At 40.0% G+C, this 19,776-nt stretch overlaps 1 protein-coding gene across 2 annotated transcripts in view; it reads left to right on the top strand.

Annotated features, from left to right (window-relative positions):
• DGKI (diacylglycerol kinase iota) overlaps nucleotides 1-19,776 on the top strand; it is a 226,149-nt gene that overhangs the window by 74,590 nt on the left and 131,783 nt on the right. For both annotated transcript variants that reach the window (XM_064514311.1, XM_064514314.1), the window contains exons 2-4: nucleotides 4,114-4,222; nucleotides 14,469-14,564; nucleotides 17,716-17,790. In XM_064514311.1, coding sequence (XP_064370381.1) covers nucleotides 4,114-4,222; nucleotides 14,469-14,564; nucleotides 17,716-17,790 — 280 coding nt within the window. The remainder of the gene's footprint in view (nucleotides 1-4,113; nucleotides 4,223-14,468; nucleotides 14,565-17,715; nucleotides 17,791-19,776) is intronic.

Raw genomic sequence — 19,776 nt, forward strand, 5'->3', positions numbered from 1 at the left:
AAGCACCAAATTGCAGGAGTGAAAACCATCTCCAAACAAACTCAAGCACATATAAATTCATACAGAGCGAAGGTACTCTCTGGCCTTGTGCAGGAATTTTCCAGTCATGGTTGGCAGACCTGGGAGACTGCAGACACAGGGTATCTCTACGGGGTCTACATTGGATAGCTAAGGAAAGAAGGGCTATTGTAACTTAAACTTTGTTAGACAAATAACTGCCATCTTCTTTGTAAGTATCTTAACTCCAACTGAGAGAAAACTCCCAAAAATCCATCTCCTGGCAGATGTTCTAGCGATACGATCAACGGAAGCGAGTCCCTGCGTTTTCCTGATTTCTCAACCATCTGACTGAGAGACTATCCCAATGATAACTTAAACAGCTATGGAAAGGAGGGTAATAGCCTTAGTCTGGATAGGCAGTGATTCAAACGCTAGTGACAACTAACATGATTCTCAAGTCCATCAAATGCATGCCATACTACAGTACTCTTCCTTTTTCAAATAGCTGTTTTTAACACTTAAATGAGATTAATAGCATTAACTAATTGTCTTTTTTAGTTCTTGAGGATTCAGGCATAACTATTCAGTCTAAACAGCTCGCTGGAGGATTTTTATATGCCTGAAGTGGAGGAAAAGGCTCAGGAAAGCCAAAGCCTGGGATATAAACTCAAATCCCCTCTAATCAAATATGTGTCCTTTGATCTAATAAGTAGGTTGAGTCTTGCCTGACTTTTCAGTGAAATGAAGAAGAAAATATAATGCTTTTTGTTTTTTAGCAGTTATTTTACTTGAATAACTTGAATGTCAGATTTCTTTTGGCTTCCAAGACAGTCAGCTGCACTGTTAAAGGGTTTCCTTAATGGTATAAAACATGGAATTAATGCCAGAATTTTTTTGTATGTGGCATATTTAATGATATCTACACATGCATGCGCATACTTGCTCATTTGCAGTGGCAGTATATTAGGTGAGCTGATAATACTGTCTATTACAAACTATTGATTATTTGATCTGAAAAAATAATTAGCAAAATACTGCTTATTACTTATGCTGCAACATTTCCTTGTTGCTGGTTGCTACATCTGTTTCCACTCCGAGTTTGCAAGCTGAGTGGGGTGCCCATCTTAACAAAGCTGTGGACTTTATTATTTGAAGAAAAGAATATTTCGTGACAGCACAGGTTCACTTTCTCTGGCCGTATCTTATCAGGTGAATAGTGATTACTTTTGCTTCTGGGGAAAAGCTGCCTGTAGAGCCTGTGTTTTCATTCATGCACTCAGCACAGGAGAGATGAAATTTCTGGGAAAAATAACTGAAAGCCAGTCATTACCTTTCTACTGGTAAAATTCCAGATGGTGTAATCTGCTAGTTAGAGTAATCTGTGATACAATCACCTGATTACACAGCATCTGCTCTGTTATCAGATTTGTTCTACACTCCCTTTCCCTCATTTTTCCCTCTCTTCTCTGCTTTATGCTTAAATTAGAAGGCCATGTGTTTGCTCTTTAGTCTGACTTTTTTTTTTAATTTTATTTTGTGGGAAAGGCTTTTGCAGAGCTTGTAAGGTGTTTTGACACTTCATATCTCTCTGTTCCAAGGCAAAATTCTGATGAGAAGCTGTGTAAGAGCAGGCATTTTTAGTTTGCCCCTGGGTCTAACGGTTGTTTCTGGCTGGTTAACGTGGGTTTGCTCTCCCTGAGGTCATGTTAAGGCTTTTGTGTCCAAACAAACCTGAAAAAAGCATTATTCCTGTGCTTGTGTTTTGTGTGCTTTCCAGCCAAAGCCCTAAATCCAACTTGGCATGCAAAGGAAGGGCAGGCTGTTTGCACAAAACTCTGCCAGGTCTCCCCCAAAAGGCTCATCCACCTCAGCTCACTCTTCAGACAATGTGGGCCAAGTCTCAGGTTCTGCTCCAGGAGGCTTGCACATCTCTAATTCTGGCTTGAAACAGTATCCAAGGCTTGATGCTGTGATGTCTGTAGCCATTCATTAGGCATACTTACCTTTTAAGTCTCTGCTGAATTTGCCCTCTAGCGGGAAGCCTTGTCCTCAGAGTGGTCAGATAAATTTGTTCCTAGCAATTTTCATAACAAACTCTGCTGTATTAAATTTGCTTAGTAGATGCATGCAATTTAGTTGGCTGTATTGTCTGACAAGTAATAGGCTGTAAGCAATGTTGGTTGAAAATGCTAGCATTTTTCATAAAATAATAATTAATTACTAACTTTTTTTCATTCAGCTGGCTTTACTTACATCCTTTGCACAAATCGGAAGCTACCGTCATCTGTTATGAGGGCAGGACTAAGCAACTGCTGATTTGGCTTATCACTGTCAGTGATGCGCAGCAGAAAATGTGATACAGCTTCATTTCCACCACAACAAATTGTCATGTTATAAACATGATTAGACAGAAGAATGTGCTTTAGTGTTTAGAAAGCACCAATAACCAAACTGATACCAAAAGCGGCGTGGAGGGAGACTGTCAAATATTGGACACTGCCTTTCTGGAAAAATATCAATTTTTTTAAAATGCGTTTTTGTTTTTCCTCATGGTTTATGTCTTTAAGACTTTCATCTGGTCTTTGGGAACACCTATAGATTAGGTTGTGCTGACATATTGTGTAAAACATTTTTGGCTAAATTCTTTTCTCCTGCTACATTGCTAGCTAGTGAAAGTCTTTCCCCTGGGCTCATTCCCATTTTAATGGGCTTTAGTCAAATGCAAAATATTTTGGAAAAAAACTCTTTAATCTCAATATCTTGCACACACTGGTAAGTGGAAAGGGGGGCTTGGGTGATCAAGGGCTGATGTTAATATGCTGAGTTGTTCATGCTACCCACAGAAAAGGAAATTTAGGACACTTTTATTCAGCCTGCTTGATTTTTTTAGGACATGCACTGTGAGCAATGAGGCTTCCAAGCTCCTTTACCATAGATATATGTTGCACTGCGTATTTTCAGGAAAATAAAATTTATTTAGCATATGGCTGACCTGGATTGTCATCACTGGCTCTGACCTTTATTGCCTTGGGGTAGTGGTAAGATGAGGAGACACTAAAAACAGCTGTTGCACGGTGGGAGTGGTATCACAAATATGCACTTCACACAAGCAGATTGTTTTACTTTGTAGGGGATGAGTGCACTGAGCTTAAAATGGGCTCTCTCCTTGAGATGTTTATGTGTCCTGTCCTCAGTCATTGCCTCTGAACTTGTAAGAACATTTTGGTCACCACCATTAGGTGGTGTAAAATATACAGCGTAATAGTGTTATAAAGCTTTATGAAATCTAATGTCCAAGTGCAGCTTGGTATGGTATCGGCACTGTGTTGTGCTTCCATCTGATCGCTCACAAGTCGAGTCTGAAGTTGTGGGCTGGGTGCAATAGGGGAAACAGGTGGTAGAAATGCTCTCAGCCTTCGTGGAGCACCAGGAGTGCTTCTGGTCACCATCTGTGTCCTTTGAAGTAGGCCACATACATGTCTCCAAGAGGTATAAGAAGGACTTTGGACCAAAAAGATGGAAGTGAAATATAAGTGGAAAGAAGCCAGAAAAATATCATGAAAAATTCGGATACCATCAAAAAGGGTAGTGTGTGACTCCCCTTCCTGACTAAGTGGTGTCCCAGTGTCCTATATTAGGTAATCTGATGCTGAATGGAACACTTTTTTCCAGACTATAAACTAAGTAAAACCACAGGATGTTGCATTCTTCTTAGAAACTCATACTTCATTCCTCCAGTAAAAGCTATTTGAAGTTATGCATAAATTGATTCAACAGGTCTTTCTAGGTTGTAAGCAATAGGTATAAAGACTGGGATCTCCACTGAAACTGGCAAAACGAATCATATGTAGTGCACTAGGTTTGATGTTTTATTTTAGTGCCAGCTGAGTAACTGATCTTCATTAAGCAGTAACTTTCAGTGATCAAACTATTTTATTCTTTTCCTAAACTTTTGTAGCAGGAGGATGGCATTCAAGCACCATTTCACCAAAATGGAAATTAGATGCTCTGCTGCTCTCCTGAGTTCTGGTGAAGGGCGGGGTGCATAATTATATTGGATAATTATATGGATATATACTCATTTAATTTTTATTTTTTCTTTTCAATTTGCAGGAAAGCAATCTCCAGGTCAGGCCTCCAGCACTTGGCTCCTGTGCATTCGCTCAACATTGCAGTCTCCAATGGACCCGTGAAGGAACCAAGGACAGCCTTAGAGTGGACTGTAGGTGTTTGTTTTTATGGCAGTGTATCTGAGCAGTATCTACAGGTTGTGCTCCTTCTATCCTTAAAACAGCATAAGACAGGACATTGTTACCAGAATTGTGTTGGTCCTTGGGAAGATGCTTCCATTATGGAAGGAAGCACAAAGCAGAGACACCAAAACCTGTGAAGACATGAGCAGTGCGGGACAGAGCTGTGTAGACTTTCAGTCTTGGGAACTGTCTAGCAATAACTGCTCACTGCCCTCTTGACAAGGTCTACTGCCCAAGAATGGTCTGGTTATAGCACAGTAGTTTTGTACCTCCACTTGAAGGGCTGGAATTTAACACTGAACATGCATGTTGGGTTGGCTGGGTCTGTAGGAGCAGGTAGTAGTTTCTGGCCACAGTGCTGTGTAGATGTGGCTAGATTTCTTCTGGGCCCCAGCTGGGTTGTAGACACACAGACCACTTGTTTCTGTCCCCCAAGTCTTGTTTCTCCTACTTGTGGTGCTGGGCTAGTTCAGCAGGAGCTAGTGTGGGGCTGTCTGCACCTTTCTGTGTGGTTATGTCCTGGTGCATCCTGAGAATCGAGCCTTGAACCAGTAGGTCACATAAACTTGTTGCATTTAAAGCAAAGTACGTGATGCATCTTACACTGGGCTGTTGACAGAGTGCTTGGTATACTTCAGGAGCCAACCAATATCTGTTGGATGGGGATAAGTTACGTTTTGACGAATATGGCACATTTTTGTTATCTTGGATATTCTTTATACCAAGATTGGATGGCTTCCAAGGTGCTGTGCTCTGCTTTAACCACAGCTGTTGCACTTGAGGCAGGTTTCATGGAATGAAATTTTCCTGTGCTTCAGGAGGATGGATTAGATTCCCTCTGATCTCTTACAATATGGTACAGAGGAGAGTGTTAAAACGAGTTTGAAAGCTTGCAGAGAATCCCCATAGAAGGGCTTGTGTTGAAAATATAACCTGATCTTTCCCTCTAGGAAACTCAGGTCATTATTCAGCAAGGTACTAAAACACATGCCTGCCTTCAGCTATTGAGGCTGTTTTGTAGAAATCTGAAGGATTACGTATATATGCGAAGGTTACGTACAGGCTAAATTAAACACCTTTCACAACCGTACTTAAAAAAGCAAACAAACAAACAAAAACACAACAACCTCAACTTGCCCTTTCCAAAAATGGCATTGCCTGCTACTCGTTTTGCCCGGTGCTTCCTCATGTGATCCCAATATATAGTAACATCAGGATTTGATGTTAGTTGATGAATACTGATATATACTGATTTTACATTACCTTTTACTTCCTGGCCCATGGTTTAGATTTTTGGTCAGTTCAGCCTCGCACCCATTTCAGCCTCTTATATCGGCGTTGCCACTTTGCTTCACACCTTTAACAGAAAATGAGGCAACCCTGTGACTCCTGGGGGTAGGGGCACAATAGTGTGTGGAAGGCTTTTGAGGTTGGGAATATCCTCGACTGACCAGCTCTGTAGCTGGTGGATGTGGGGGAGAAAGGCATTTTTGCAAGTCTGAGGCACTGTGTGTGTGTGTGTGTGTGTGTGTGTGTGTATATGTATAAAAATATAAAATGGATGTTGTTTGGAGGTACAAAGAAGCTGAAAATTTTTATAACTGATGGTGAATTCCAATAACAAAAATTAAATGAAGGTTTTAAATTTTGATATTTAATTCCAGGGGTATATTTGGTAGAGTGAAAGGATATTCAGATGAAGATGTATTAGAGTTGGACAGGAAATCTTTGGTATTTAGTCACTGAAGCATTAAGCATTAATCAATGCTTGTTGCATCCCTGTCTATATCATCCTGCTCGCTCTTTATTTCGAGGGATGATTCTCCAAGGACCCATGATGGGCGATCTTTTCAAAGTCTAAATGACATGAACATGAAGGTGATGATTCTGACCTCTCTTAAGACCCTTTACATAAGAAGCAGTATTTTTTATTATTGCTGTTGTTGTTATTACTATTACTATCTATCATCCCTGGGGTTTAATTTCTCTCACATGCGTACAAATTCCCAGTTCTGTCACATTTTCTACACCTGCAACAATTCAAATTAACTTGTTGCTTTGTTATCTAATTTAATCTGTGCTTTAATCTGTCCAGTCTTTTCACAGCAGGGTGTACAGAGTATGTTCTCAGGAGCAGGTGATGTTATAGGCAGAGGGCTATGAAAGATATGCCATACCAAAAAGTAACCATCTTAAGTGTCTGTCCCCATGATACATTTACACACATCCCCCTCCCCATATCAGGCATCAATCCTACTTGTTAAATGATCAGGTAAGCAATTGTAGCCCAGATCCTCAGAAGTATGTATGCACCTCATTCAGTCCTGTGTACCAGGGTGCATCTAGGCCTTTGTATATTTTCATGCTGCCATTTGCTCCTGGGGAAAGTAACATTAAGCTTTTTGTGGAATGATCTTATAATTTCCTTTTAAGTACTGCCTTCTAGATTTAATTTCTCTGGTGCCTAAAGTCTTGGCCACCACTAGACATATTGGTGTGTTCAGCTTCCTACTGGTCAAAATTGTGGTGTTATTCTTCTGTATTTGTCCATGAGTCTGTCTGTTAATCTCTTTCTTGTCTCCTCCTTAGTAAATGTTTATGGCCTATAACTAGGGTTCTTGTACCATAAATAATATATGTTTAAGAAAAAATCTTAACAAGAATAAAAAATATGTAGTTGAGCAGAAGTTGAGAAACAGTGGCATTTATTAACATGGGAGACTGGGTTTGGAGGTTTTACTTTTAACTGCCCCTGTAAAATTAATTGGTTGAGAAAGTCTACTCAGTTGCAAAGGCTACTTTAATAAGCAGGAAAAACTTACTCTTTCTACTAAACTATAGAAGATGGCAGGGCTATAATCTCATTGGCATCACAGAGACATGGTGAGACAGCTAACACAGCTGGAGTGCTGCCACAGATGGATACAGGCTCTTTAGCAAGGACAGAGTGAGATGATGTGGAGAGGGAGCTGCCCTTTATGTGAGAGAGCAGTAGGAATGCATGGAGCTCTGTGGAGGGATGGGTGATGAGCCAGGTGAGAGTTTATGGTTTAGGATTAGAGCGCAGACCAATGTGGGTGCCACTGTTGTGGGTGTCTGCCTGATCAAAAAGAAGTAGTAGATGTGGCCTTCTTTAGACAACTGGAAGAAGCCTCACAGTCACAGACCCTGGTCTTCATGGGGGACTTGAACCACCCTGATACATGCTGGAAAGACTACGTAGCAGGGCACAAGCAATCCAGGAAGTTTCTACAGTGCATCGGTGATAACTTCCTAATGGATGGTTGAGTTGCCAATGAGGGGATGCGCACTGCTGCACCTTATGCTTACATACAAGGAAGGACTTGTTGCAATGTGAATGTTGGGGGCAGCCTTGACTGCAGTGACCATGAGATGGTGAAGTTCAGGATCCTGAGAAGGGCAAAAAGCAGGATCACAGCCCTGGACTTCTCTGAACAGGCCAAAGTTTGCTCTCTTGATCTGCTTGGAAAAATCCCATGGGAGATGGTCCAGGAGAGAAGAGGAATTCAGGAGAACTGGTTGATTTTTCAAGGATGACCTCCTCCAAGCTCAAGATCAGTCCATCCCTGATGTGCAGGAAATCAAGCAATGGCAGCAGAAGGCCTGCATGGATGGACAAGGAGCTCTTGACAGAACTCAAACATAAAAAGGAGGCATAGAAGAAGTAGAAGCGTGGCTGGGCTACCCAGTAAGAATATACAGGCCATGCCTAATTATGCAGGGACAAGGCTGGGAAAGCCAGACCCCATGTGGAGTTGAATCTGGCAAGAGACATGAAGGGCAACAAGGAGGGCCTCTACAAGTATATCAGCAGCAAAAGGAAGACTAGGGAAAATGTGGGCCCACTGCTGGATGGGGCAGGAGGCCTGGTAACAAAGGACTTGAAAAAGGCTGAGGTACTCATTGCCTTCTTTGCCTTGGATCTTTCCTGGTAAGACCAGCCTTCAGGAATCTCAAGCCCCTGAGACCACTGGGAAAGTTTGGAACAAGGAAGACTTACTCTTGGTAGAGGAGGATCAGGTTAGGGGACATTTAAACAGACTGGACACACACAAATCCATGGGACCTTATGGGATGCATCCACGAGAGCTGAGGGAGCTGGCTGATGTCACTATAAGGCTACTCTCAATTGTCTTTGAAAGGCTGTGGCAATTGGGGGAGGTTCCTGAGGACTGGAAGAAAGCAAATATCACCCCTATCTTCAAGGGCAAGGAAGAGGATCCTGGGAGCTACAGACCAGTCAGCCTCACCTTGATCCCTCAAAAGATGATGGAGCAAATCTTCCTGGAAGCCATTTCCGAACATATTAAGGACAAGGAGGTGTGATTGGGGGTAGTCAGAATGAATTTACAAGGGGTAAGTGATGTCTGATCATCTTGATATTTCGTTGTAGAAGGCTGACAAGCTTAGTGGATGAGGGGAGAGCAGTATGTTGTTTCTAGCCAGGCTTTTGACACTGTCTCTCATAACATCCTCACTGACAAACTGATGAAGTATCTAGGTGTTAGATAAGTGAACAGTGTGAGATGGCCTATGAGATGTATGTGTAATCAGTGAAAGTGAATTTGCTATGAATCTATTGCATTATATTCTGCATCTTTTTGGCATTAGCTAGTTGTGCTGACCACTCATTTTCGGGGATAGTTGAGTGTTTGTGCCTAGGTGCCTAATGATATACTACATTTAAGATATTTAACAGCCATGTTAATACATGTATTTGCATTAATATGTTTTGTGTATGTAGTATTCCCTTCATTAATCTGGATAAATGTATTTCTTTTCCATATAAATGGTTCGGTTTGCATATCATCACTTCCTAAACTACGCTAATTTTTACACTGAAGGATATTTCCTTCCCATTAAAGTTTCTGCAAGACTGAGTTTTGTAATTGTGAATTGAGTATTCAGTTAGAAAGAGATGTATATTATCAAATGCTAACATGAGGAAGGAGAAGCCTGGGGTATGGATGTCTCATTGGCCTTTTAAAACACGCAGAGGGGCTGGGAGCTTTAGTTCCCTTTAAATAAATAATGGTGAGTGCAAGCTCCATGAACATTTTAAGAAAATTGCTGAAATTTTGTGCACAGATGATATTTGAAGCAATGTGTTCAGGATCAGTAATCCTGCTTTGTTGTTTTTTTCATCAAGGTTTGAGAAATGTTCTTTCCAGAGAGAGCTACAAAGAAAAAGGGGGCTCTCATATTTCAAAATGGTTGCTATCTCTATCTTTCTCAGAGGGATAGAGGTTGCAGTGATATTAATGTGATATTAGAGGAGGTGCCCTTCTTCAGAATGGCAGTTTTTCCCCATTGCTGCCACAGGGGCTGAAGTTAAGCCCTTGTCAGACTGAATAATAGTTTCCTGACAACGCAGGAAATCACCATCTCAGTTGATAGCATCTAGATGTTGTTCCTACATGAAGACAAACACTGTTATTCTGCTTCTGCATACAGATAACCTTTCAGATGATGGTGATGAGAATCCCAAAAGCTCAGCAGGGAATACAGGAGTGTGTAGCTGATGCAGGGATGTGGGGAAAGCATGGAGGAGAGGATGGTGTGTGCTTGTTTGTATGTGTGTACATATGCCTGTGCAGGCCAGTTTGGGAGAAAGGCAGGATGCGGAGTGTGACCTTGTCACTCGAGGTGATTCAAGCTATTCCAGAAAATAGCTAGAGAATATGATGAACCTAGCCCTAAAAGTTAAAACAAAAAGAAAATAGTTGGACATGATGTGTCTTTAAGTTTTTTGAAGTAATGATATGGTAGCATATCTCCTTGATGTTTAGAGTTTTGTATCATTTTATATTCCTGTATTACATTTGTGGTAATTAAAAAAGGTGACCTCTTCATGCAGAGTATTCTCAAATTGAAGTGAGTTAAGGTGTGATTAGAACTGAGAGTACGTATCAGCACAACAACATCGGGGATATGGTCGTTATTTGCAACATGAGCATGAGCAACTCTGGAATTTGAGTTAACGGTGAAACATAAGCCAAATGTAAGAGAGAGATGTATGGCAAAAAGGCCTCCAACCAAACTTATTTCTGCTTGATAGTGAGCTCACAAAGAAAAGGGCAAAAGCTAATCATTTCTGCTTACAAACATGTTTAAATTTGGAGTGATGAACACTAATTATACATTAATCATAACTATCATCTAAAGGTAGATTTGGTAAGAAGATTCATCTGTCTGACTGAGATGTTAACAAAGGGAAAATCTTCTTAATGGTTTATTTTAAAATGTTCCTTGAAGAATTTTTTGCAAAATTCTAGTAGCGTCAGGGGTGGAGGAGAGTTCAGTTCCTCCTGCAACATGTGGTGTTATAACTATCAAGTTGGGCCAACTGGGGGATTTTTTTTTGACTGAATATCCGTGGCCGCTTGATGTAGCAAATTAAATTACACAAATTCGTTTGCATTGCCTTTGAGACCATGCTGACTGCAGCTTGAAGAACAGTGAGGTACAGAGATTCTTGAGGACTTTAGAAAAATGGTAAACTGGCTCTATCATTTAACCATGCTGGGGCACTTCTTAAAAGAAAAAAAAAACAAGTTGAATTAGCTAAATGTGCACAGCAAGTCATGATCATGCACATGTAATTACATTGTTCCCAAACTCCCAGTCCATGAATTCCCATTTTTCTTTCACTTCAGGGGGGCCATATGTTTTTGTTGTTTCATATGCGAGGAGCATTCTTCATACTGAAATTAATTTTGTTTGCTATTGTAGTGGTAACGGATCAGGAACAATCAAATGGGAGGCCTCCATCTGGGAGAGCCTAGTGAGTTCGTGTGTCCCCTGTGAGGCAGGCTGCATCTGCCAGGAAAGCACAGCTGCCTCCGCTTCAGTGAGCGGGGGCTCTTTCACTTCACAGGGTATTGAATAAACACTTGTAAGGGCTGGAAAGCCAGGTTTGGAAGAGCAGATTTCCCAACTCTTTTTAAACTGCAAAATATTAGGCCAAAGTCATTCTTGTTTTATGCAAGGCAGTGGGCAGCATCCCTCCTTTACCTACATCTTGCCCAAATCAAAGCAAAGTGCGTCAGCCTAAAAGCATGATTTGACAAATCAGCTAATCTGGTCTAGAACCAAGGAGTACCAAAAGCAACAGTCCCACTTCCACCACTCCTTGATCCAGCAGTTGTGTGGTCAGAGGGTGAGTCATTTCATCTTTCTGATCTGATATAAAAATGATCTGTATTTTCTACCAGTTGAACTGATTCATGTGCAGCTTCACAGCCATCAGATCTGGCACAAGGAAAATGGCAAGAGCATGAGGCTAGACTTGAGGGGTCAAGGACAAAGAGAGAAGGACTGCTTCTTTAGTAGCTGTTTGCTCTTAAACCCAACATAAAGACATCACGTGCAAAATAAATGAAACTTGAATGAAAGTTATTTATGGAGATGCTGCTGAACGTGAATCTTTTGTGGGAAAATATCTCCGCATCAGAATATAGAAGTGATAATGTAGACTTTACTGCGCTATTGTTCTGTGCTAAACAGGAGCTTAGCCTAGAGGTGGTTCTGGTGACCTCTGTCAGCCTATATTTGGGCAGGTGGGGTATCCCAGTCTAGCACACTGTGGAATACTGCCTGTAAATTGGAGGGGAAATGCTGATTTGTTGAAGTTGAAATGCTTTAGAGAAATGTATGGATTTTTGTCAAAAATTTTCTATTAGAAACAAACCAAAAATTGTGCTTGGAAAAGGTCAAAACATTTTTCCTTTGACTATATCATTTTGATTTTTATAAGCTGTAACAGAATGTCTCATCATATAAATGACAGTGCCCTGTAAAAGTTAAAACAATGAAGTACAAATAACCCCATTTGATCTTCCTGTGACAAAGTAATCGGCTGCCAAAGCTTTTTGGGGAAGAGTGTTTTTTCTTGAAATTTCAGCTTTTTGCTTTGATTTAGGATGAAAGATTTTGAAATGTCGGTTTGCTGGAACTGAAATTGTGAGTTTTCACACACTCTGCTGTGAAATTGTTTATACCAGTGTTAGTGAATATCTGAGGTGTGCCATTTATACCGTATCGGAATTTTTATGTTTTTATTACCTAGTCTTGTCTGAACTCTATCATACCATCAATTAAAAAGATCATCATCAAGATAAACTACTTATTTATACAGTGATAGAAAGTCAGACATGTGAATCTATGACCAAGTCCGGAACAACAGAGAATAAACTCTAAATGAGTCTAAATTAGGTTATGGAAATAGGGCACTTTATCTTTGGAAATCCTGGGTGGCAAGTTCTATGGAAATGGTCTGAATGGAAGAGTGTTTAATCTGTGTGGGTTTCTTTTTCTTTTTAATGGAATTGTGACTCCTGATTAAAAATTATGCCCCAGGAGTTGTGTGCTTTCTTACTTAGCTTCCCAAACTGATCCTTCCTAAGCATCTTGTATAATCTATAAAATTTAGCTCTAGGTCATAATACAAACTTGCATCATTTCTTCAGTAAGGAAGGAGCTCAGGTCGAATGCTTTTTGACAAACTCATGTCTTCCTGCTTTGGTCCAGTTGTTTTGCCTTGCTCCTTGTAAACCAGACAGGAAGTTAATATTTTTGACAAAACAGTGCACATAGTCACTTTGTTAGTATGATGTGACTGAGCCTCCATAAAGCGCTGTAAAAACTGATGTAGTTCTTGCCAGAGAAAACTGCTTTAATCTGAGGATAAACTTGAAGGAAAGGGATTTACCATCTGAGTAATTTACTATCTGAGTAAGCCTGAAGGTTTACTGACGTGCGTTCAAGTCCTTAAAGTTATTTTGCATTATGATAGCACTGAGAGGCCTCACCCAAATGATGGTGTATTCTGATAAAACCATACAGTTTGGGAAAATCCCTGTCCCAGGGAGTTTGATGTTTAAGTGGACAAGCAAACAAAAGGGTGAAAAGAAATGGAGGCAGTAAGCAAGTGAAGATTAATCAGAGTGCAGTAGCATACATGGGAATCCAAGTCTCTCATCCAGCGCATTGTGTTGAAGGATAATCCTTAGTCTGACTTTAATGGGAAAATTTCTGATGCAGTTACACCTGTGGACATGTAGACTTCTCACCAGAAGATCCCAGGTTGGTCTTTTCCTCATGGTTTATTTGAAGGGAGTACTAGTTGTGGTAGGCACCACTTGCAGACTCACACAATTCTTGACTATTCTGGATACACTCACACTTCAGAAGGCAAAGGGTTTTATCAGTTCTGCTTCTCTGCATTAGCTAAGAAATACACATGGCAAAAGAGAAACTTTCTCATTTCATCACTTTGAAACTGTCAGTGTTATTTTAAATAAATTATTTTAACCAAAATGGCTATTTCAGAGCATCCTGCTGTCGGACGCCATCTGTTTCATACGCGTCATCATTTGTGACTTCTGCAGTGTGGGAACCAAATGTCGGAGGCTGTCAAAGCGTTTTCCATCATGCTCTTATTCTGGCTGAGCAGAATTCCTGTTTATTCACTGTGCTTAAACAGCGTACAGTAAACTTTTTAGTTTTTTTCTTTAGTTAAGCCAACATTACAGCACAGTGAAAACTGTAGTCTTTCTGCAACCAGATTTCCTCAGGCTGAGAATTTTTAAAGAATGAAGGGCCAGATATGGTCAAATGAGAAAGCGTTCAAAGAAAGATCAGACATTGCCCTGTTAATCATTTCTAACTGTCAGTATGCTAACTTGATTTTTGAGAGCATTGCTTAGCTGGATGTGTTATTCTTTGAGGTATAAAATTAAGGTGTAGTCTCTATTGACCACTTAAGGTTTGTGGGTGTTTGGTTTTCAAATTTTTGAATTTCTACAATTGAAAGTTCAGTGGTTGTGTTTTTGTTTCATCTCCCTTGATTTTAATTCCTTTAAAACTGTATATCTTGTGCTTATGAAACTGAGAGTCACAGTTAAACTAGGCATCATGCAGGAAGATGGTAGGCAAAGTTCTTCTGTGCAGTTCAGTAAAATACTTCATAACATCCTTTAAGCAGGGATGGTCAGCCAGGGTAATACAGTGATTGTTTTGTGCTGCAGAAAAATGTTCAATAGTGTGTGTATGCGCATGTGTATGTGTTTTCTCTCTTGTGCCCTCCTCCCCCTTTTTTTTAGGTGATTGAAATCAGATCTCACACTTTCTGGGAAATATTCTTTACTCACCTGGATGACTTCACAAACCAGGTTAACAATCATCTTTTCTCAGGAAAATGCTGTGAATGGAGAGCACTTGTGGCTGGAGACCAATGTTTCTGGGGACCTCTGCTACCTGGGGGAGGAAAGCTGTCAAGTCAAATTCTCAGTGAGTGTTACATTTTCAGATTTCCTTCTTTGTTTTTGAGGCAAAGAGCCTGACTTTAGACAGAGACATTGCTCAGAAGCTTTTAATTATTTACTGCTACTGTTGAGGCCTGTGCTCCTAGAGAAGGAATACAAAAGGGGTAAAGGCCTGCTAGTTAAATACTTCACTTTGTTGGTTGGAAAAAAAAATTTTGAATGACACAGATTATTTACACAATGACAATGGATTTAATGAGTAGTTTAATTAATAATGATACAGAAGAAAGATTAGATATTGAAGTGTTTCAGACATATTGAAAGAAACCAGCCGATTTTATTTGTATATGCACATTTATCACTTGTTGGGGTGCCTGAAAGTAGGGGGTCTGATTGTATTTTTACTTAATCACTGCAAGGATTTGAACTGAATTTTCCAAACTCTTGTTTGCATTCACCAGCAGTGAACAGGATATTCAAGGTTTTCCTTCTCCTGCTGAAGTTTTTCTGATGTGTATAAAAAAATGTTCTGCTGCACTGATCTCAAACCCTGGACCGATGTTTCTCTATTCTTTGACTGTGGAGTTACTGTTACACTTCCAGTCTACTTCACTTCCCTTCACCTTACTAGTATTTAAGTTGAACTGCTTCAGCAGAAGAGATGAAAAAACCCTTCCCTTGGTATTTTGGACAGTTTGTGAGAGAGTGGAAATTCTGAGCTTTGAGTCAGTGCTCAAGGCAGCATCCTGACCCTTGGATTGCAAAGTGTGTGTAGGGGTTTGCCTCTTCTCCGTGGTCTCTGCAGATAGTTCCTGGGCCTCTCTATGATACCATGTCTTCGATTTTTGCTAAAAACTGCTCAGATCATTTGATTCAAACTGAAGCATTTTGATTCACCAAGCACCTCGAGTTTTTAGGGCACTTTGATCCAAAACAATAATGACTTCCCTAATTCTAATTTAATATCTATCCACCCTATAGCTTCCTGAGCAAATTACTCATCTGATGGCTTATGTGAAAGCCAAGCCTGGGAAGCGCATGCTTGTTGTTTACAAGGACTGTTCAAGCAAGCTCCCAATAGTAACAGGTTGCTGATTTGGAGGCAGTGTTCCAGGGAAGGATCACTGCGTGTTTGCCCTGCGCTTACATTGGTCTCAAGGCATTGGCTTTTGGCCAAAGCCAGAGTGCCTTAGCACTTTAAAGGGGTATCTTTATGAAAGTTGGAAGCACTGACAGCAATAGTTGATGAATCAGACCCACTAACTTAAAATTTTATTTGGGAATGCTGGAAGACATCTCTAGATGATGACAAGCTTTTCTAGCAGCAGGCCTGGAGATGTCGAACCATATGTAGGAAGCAGTGGAGTTTAAGGTTTGCCAGTTCTTCCTAACCTGGCCTTTGCTTGACCTGACTGAGATTCTTTTCTACTTCAATTACTAGTGTATCGGCTCCCTTCGGGAGAAAGCAGTATCTGTTTGTATAACATGGTAGAGTGTATGGGGCTTTCGGTAGCTAAGAACTACAGACGGAGCTGGAAATCCAGTTAACATTAACTGGGGTTAGTTTAACTTGATCTACTAAACAGCTAATGATTTTCCAGGTTGAATCTTTTGAATACACTACGTCTTTCTGTGCCTATCCTGCTCTTCCTTTGACTTAGCTCTTTTGCATGTAGAAAGTTTTGCCATTTTTCCATTTAAAATACCTGATCTAAAAAAATAATTAACCTGCAATTGCATTGACTTTGTAGAAAACGTTAGGCCATACAAAATGTGAATTCTCATTTTTTGGAAACTGGAGCTGACACTTCATGATAAAGCAAAGAAGTTAGAAATGATGGAAAAGATGCAAAGTCTTAATTTTTATTAGCCTCTCACTATAAATGGTTGTAAACTATCTGCAATGCCACCAGCATTCAAAAAATCAAGAGAATGACTTAAAAATCCAGATACTTTAAAAAGTAGCTGCTTGTAAGGGCTTACCTTTATTTGCTTTTTGAACTTTTTCATCTTAGAGATTGATTGCTTTATGTTGTCTCATTCCTCTAGGTAAACCTGGAGACTAAAAACATACTTAAAAATTAATCAGTCACAAAATGCCTGAAAACGTAGACTCTGCTAGAACACTCTGATTCAGGTGAAGCATTCGAGCCCCTCCCACCCTCCCATGAGGGTTTTTAATTAATTATGAGATTCAGAATGAAGTTGTAGTAGTTCTGGCATGATGTGAGCCGCGGTTGTGTTCCCTGTTTCTTCTTGAGTGTTATTTATAGTATGTTGAAAGTTCTAAAGAAAATATTTATTAGAAATTTAATGAACATGAATAAAACAAATGTAAATATTTTAAGCAAATTGGTCTCAACTTACTGTGTGTCTATAATCTTTCTGTCTTTCAAACTTAGGTCTATAAGCTAAGCTTCTATTAATGTTACTTCTGTCTGACTTATTAGATTGAGTATATGCAACAAAAAGAAAAAAAAAAATCATATATGCATTCTCTCTCTCCTGGATACATTCTCTTGCCTTTGATATGATTCAGCCCAGAGGATCCAATGGAAATCACTTTAAAAGCCCTATAGATATTAATAAAACTAACCAGCATAATTAGATTGAGAATTTTGTCCCTGCTGTAACATTTCATATGCATTTAACAACGTTGAGTGGGCAGGTTTTTGTTCCCTGCTAAATGACACAAGTTTTTTCTGCAAGGCAGTGGTCAGGCCCATCAAATTCAGCATTGTGTGATCAGCACAAAGCGAGGTTTTTTTTTTCCAAATTTGGTCCCAGTGCTTTGATTTGCATGTATGTTTTCCTTCTCTCTTCACTAGCTTTGCCCATCATCTTGGCAGGTGGCTCCTTTCAGGAATACCATGATCTACACTGTCACAGCCCTATCTGCTGCCTAAAATGAGCCTTTGCTTCTAGTTCACAACCTGGAGTACTGTGTCCCTCTGTCTTTCACAACCTCCGCTTTACTTGAAGAACTGCCAACTTTTTTTTTTTTTCTTTTTTTTAAACTTCCCTCTCCCTTCAATATCTAAAACAGTTGTGAGTCTCAGGAGAGGACTAATATATGTGGTACAAAGAAAGGAATGTCTCCCATTTCACGGCTAACTCTTGTCCTCCTGTGAACAGTGCACCTCCACGCGCACACACACCTCCCTTTCCTCTTGCAGAAATCAGCTCTGCGGAGGAAATGTGCTGCCTGCAAGATTGTGGTCCACAATGCGTGCATGGAGCAGTTAGAGAAGGTAAGACATTGCCACCTTCTGGAGCCTGGTGTGGCCGACACTCACGTAATTCCCTTCTAGCCTGCAAAACACCATATGCCAGATTAGTTTTTCATCGGTGTTTTTACAATATACTTGCTAAAAAGTTGACTGAAAAATTTGTATCATTTTTTAAAGTAGATTTCTTTCAAATCCTGTGAACCAGAAAAAATCCCCAAAAGCTTTCACATTTTTTTTATGATTAAAAAATAATTTCCCTCTACTCCTAGATTAAAAATTGAAGCTAGAAAATGCAGTTTCCTGTCATGCACAGAATTGGTCTCTTAAAATTTCACAACTAAACCCAGGACAATTCAGCTCATGACAACTAAATTTATTACAAGCAATGCAGCATAAGATGCTACTATGACCATTTTTCACTGTATTTACTAGACTGTACTGTTTCCTCCTCTGAACCTCAGAAATTAAGTTCTTATTGTTGCAATTAGAAATATTAAGCCTTTTATTTCTTATATCACTTCTGTGGACATCCATCCTGTTTCCCAGTTCTTTCACGGAGCCCTCCTCACCCCCAAGTGCCTACAGAATATTGGACATTGACTTCAGTCCTCCCATCAGCGATTCTTTCTAATTACACCTGACCTGTAATATGTTAAAGAAATATTTTTTTTTGTTGGGATCTGTGTAACAAATATGGATGGGAATATCTCCATTGATTTCAGAAGAGTTTTTTCATTCCTGCATGTTTGTAATGTTGTTCCCCATAAAAGAAGTAAGTTGATACATGACAAATTCATAGTAGCAACCCTTTGGAAAGAGTTTTCCCTTTCCTAGCTTGTGTTGACAAATGTCACAGTGATTGTCATATACCAAGTTGGAGAGGTACCATTTCCACTCCCCCTGCTCCTTTTACCAACAGTGAAATTAGCAGGAACACATGTTTCAGGAGAGTGGGAAGCCAAAATGTTACCAGTGAACTTTTCATGACTTTCATGCCATCAACAGCAATGCTGGTTCACCGTTGCCCAACCAGCCGGTGGTGTCCCCAGCAAATGAACGCTTAGATAAAACCTACTCTGAGCTTCTTTATACACAAAATTCACCTTTTGGCAGAGGGCTGTTTTAAAAGTCCGCATGGCTCTTAAACCATGTGGAGTTTAAAACTAGTGTATAGGCCTTCCACTTGGCTCTCTGCCCAAAGGTAAGTTTTTAAGTAAAATAACTGAAAGCTAGCGGTCTTTTCAACCTGCCAGGACTCAGCAGTGAAACAATGAATGGCAACTCCAGATGAAGAGCAAAGGAGGAAGATTAACAGTGTTGTGGATTTCACTTCTTTTAAATTAATAAATATTTTCACTTACCTTTTCCTGTTTTTCTCCTTTGAGTTGTTATTTCTAAGGCCCTATTAAATGAGGGAAGATTATATTTATATGGTAAGGAGATGGGTTGTATTTAAAATAGTGGAAACTCAACCTTTCTACCTTCATAATAAAAGCATGGCTGTGCAGTATCCTTAAGTGTTTCGTTCTTTGAAGGCTAGTCAAAAGAAAAAAACCTTAAGTTTGAATCCACTTCATTTACTGCATCCTTATCTCACATCCCCTTGGTTCTTTCCTTGGATCCCTCTTTTGCTTTTTTCTTCTTTTTTCTTCTCTTCATTCCCTCTCCTTTTACTTCTGTTTGTTTTCTTTTCTTGAAAGCTGATGTGTTTTTCTCATCAGACCCCCTCGTTACTTATTCTGTGCTTTTTTTTCTTCAATTTCTTAAAAATGTTTTCTGTTTATGGAAGCTCTTGTCCTATTTCTACCTCTCCTTTCCCCTGTGAGGGAGGTAGCATCACTGCATGAGGCAGTACTATGCTGCTCAAATGGCGTGGAGTGGGGGGAATGGATAAAAGAAAAACAGTCTAAGCAAAGGGTAGAAACTTAGGGTAACTTGCACAGTTCTTGATGTCAATGAAGATGCTTTCTCCACAGATTTCATGTATGAGGGCCTAAAGCTGAGAAG

The sequence above is a fragment of the Dromaius novaehollandiae genome, chromosome 1 (assembly GCF_036370855.1).
Source record: "Dromaius novaehollandiae isolate bDroNov1 chromosome 1, bDroNov1.hap1, whole genome shotgun sequence".
In the NCBI taxonomy this organism is placed as follows: domain Eukaryota; kingdom Metazoa; phylum Chordata; class Aves; order Casuariiformes; family Dromaiidae; genus Dromaius; species Dromaius novaehollandiae.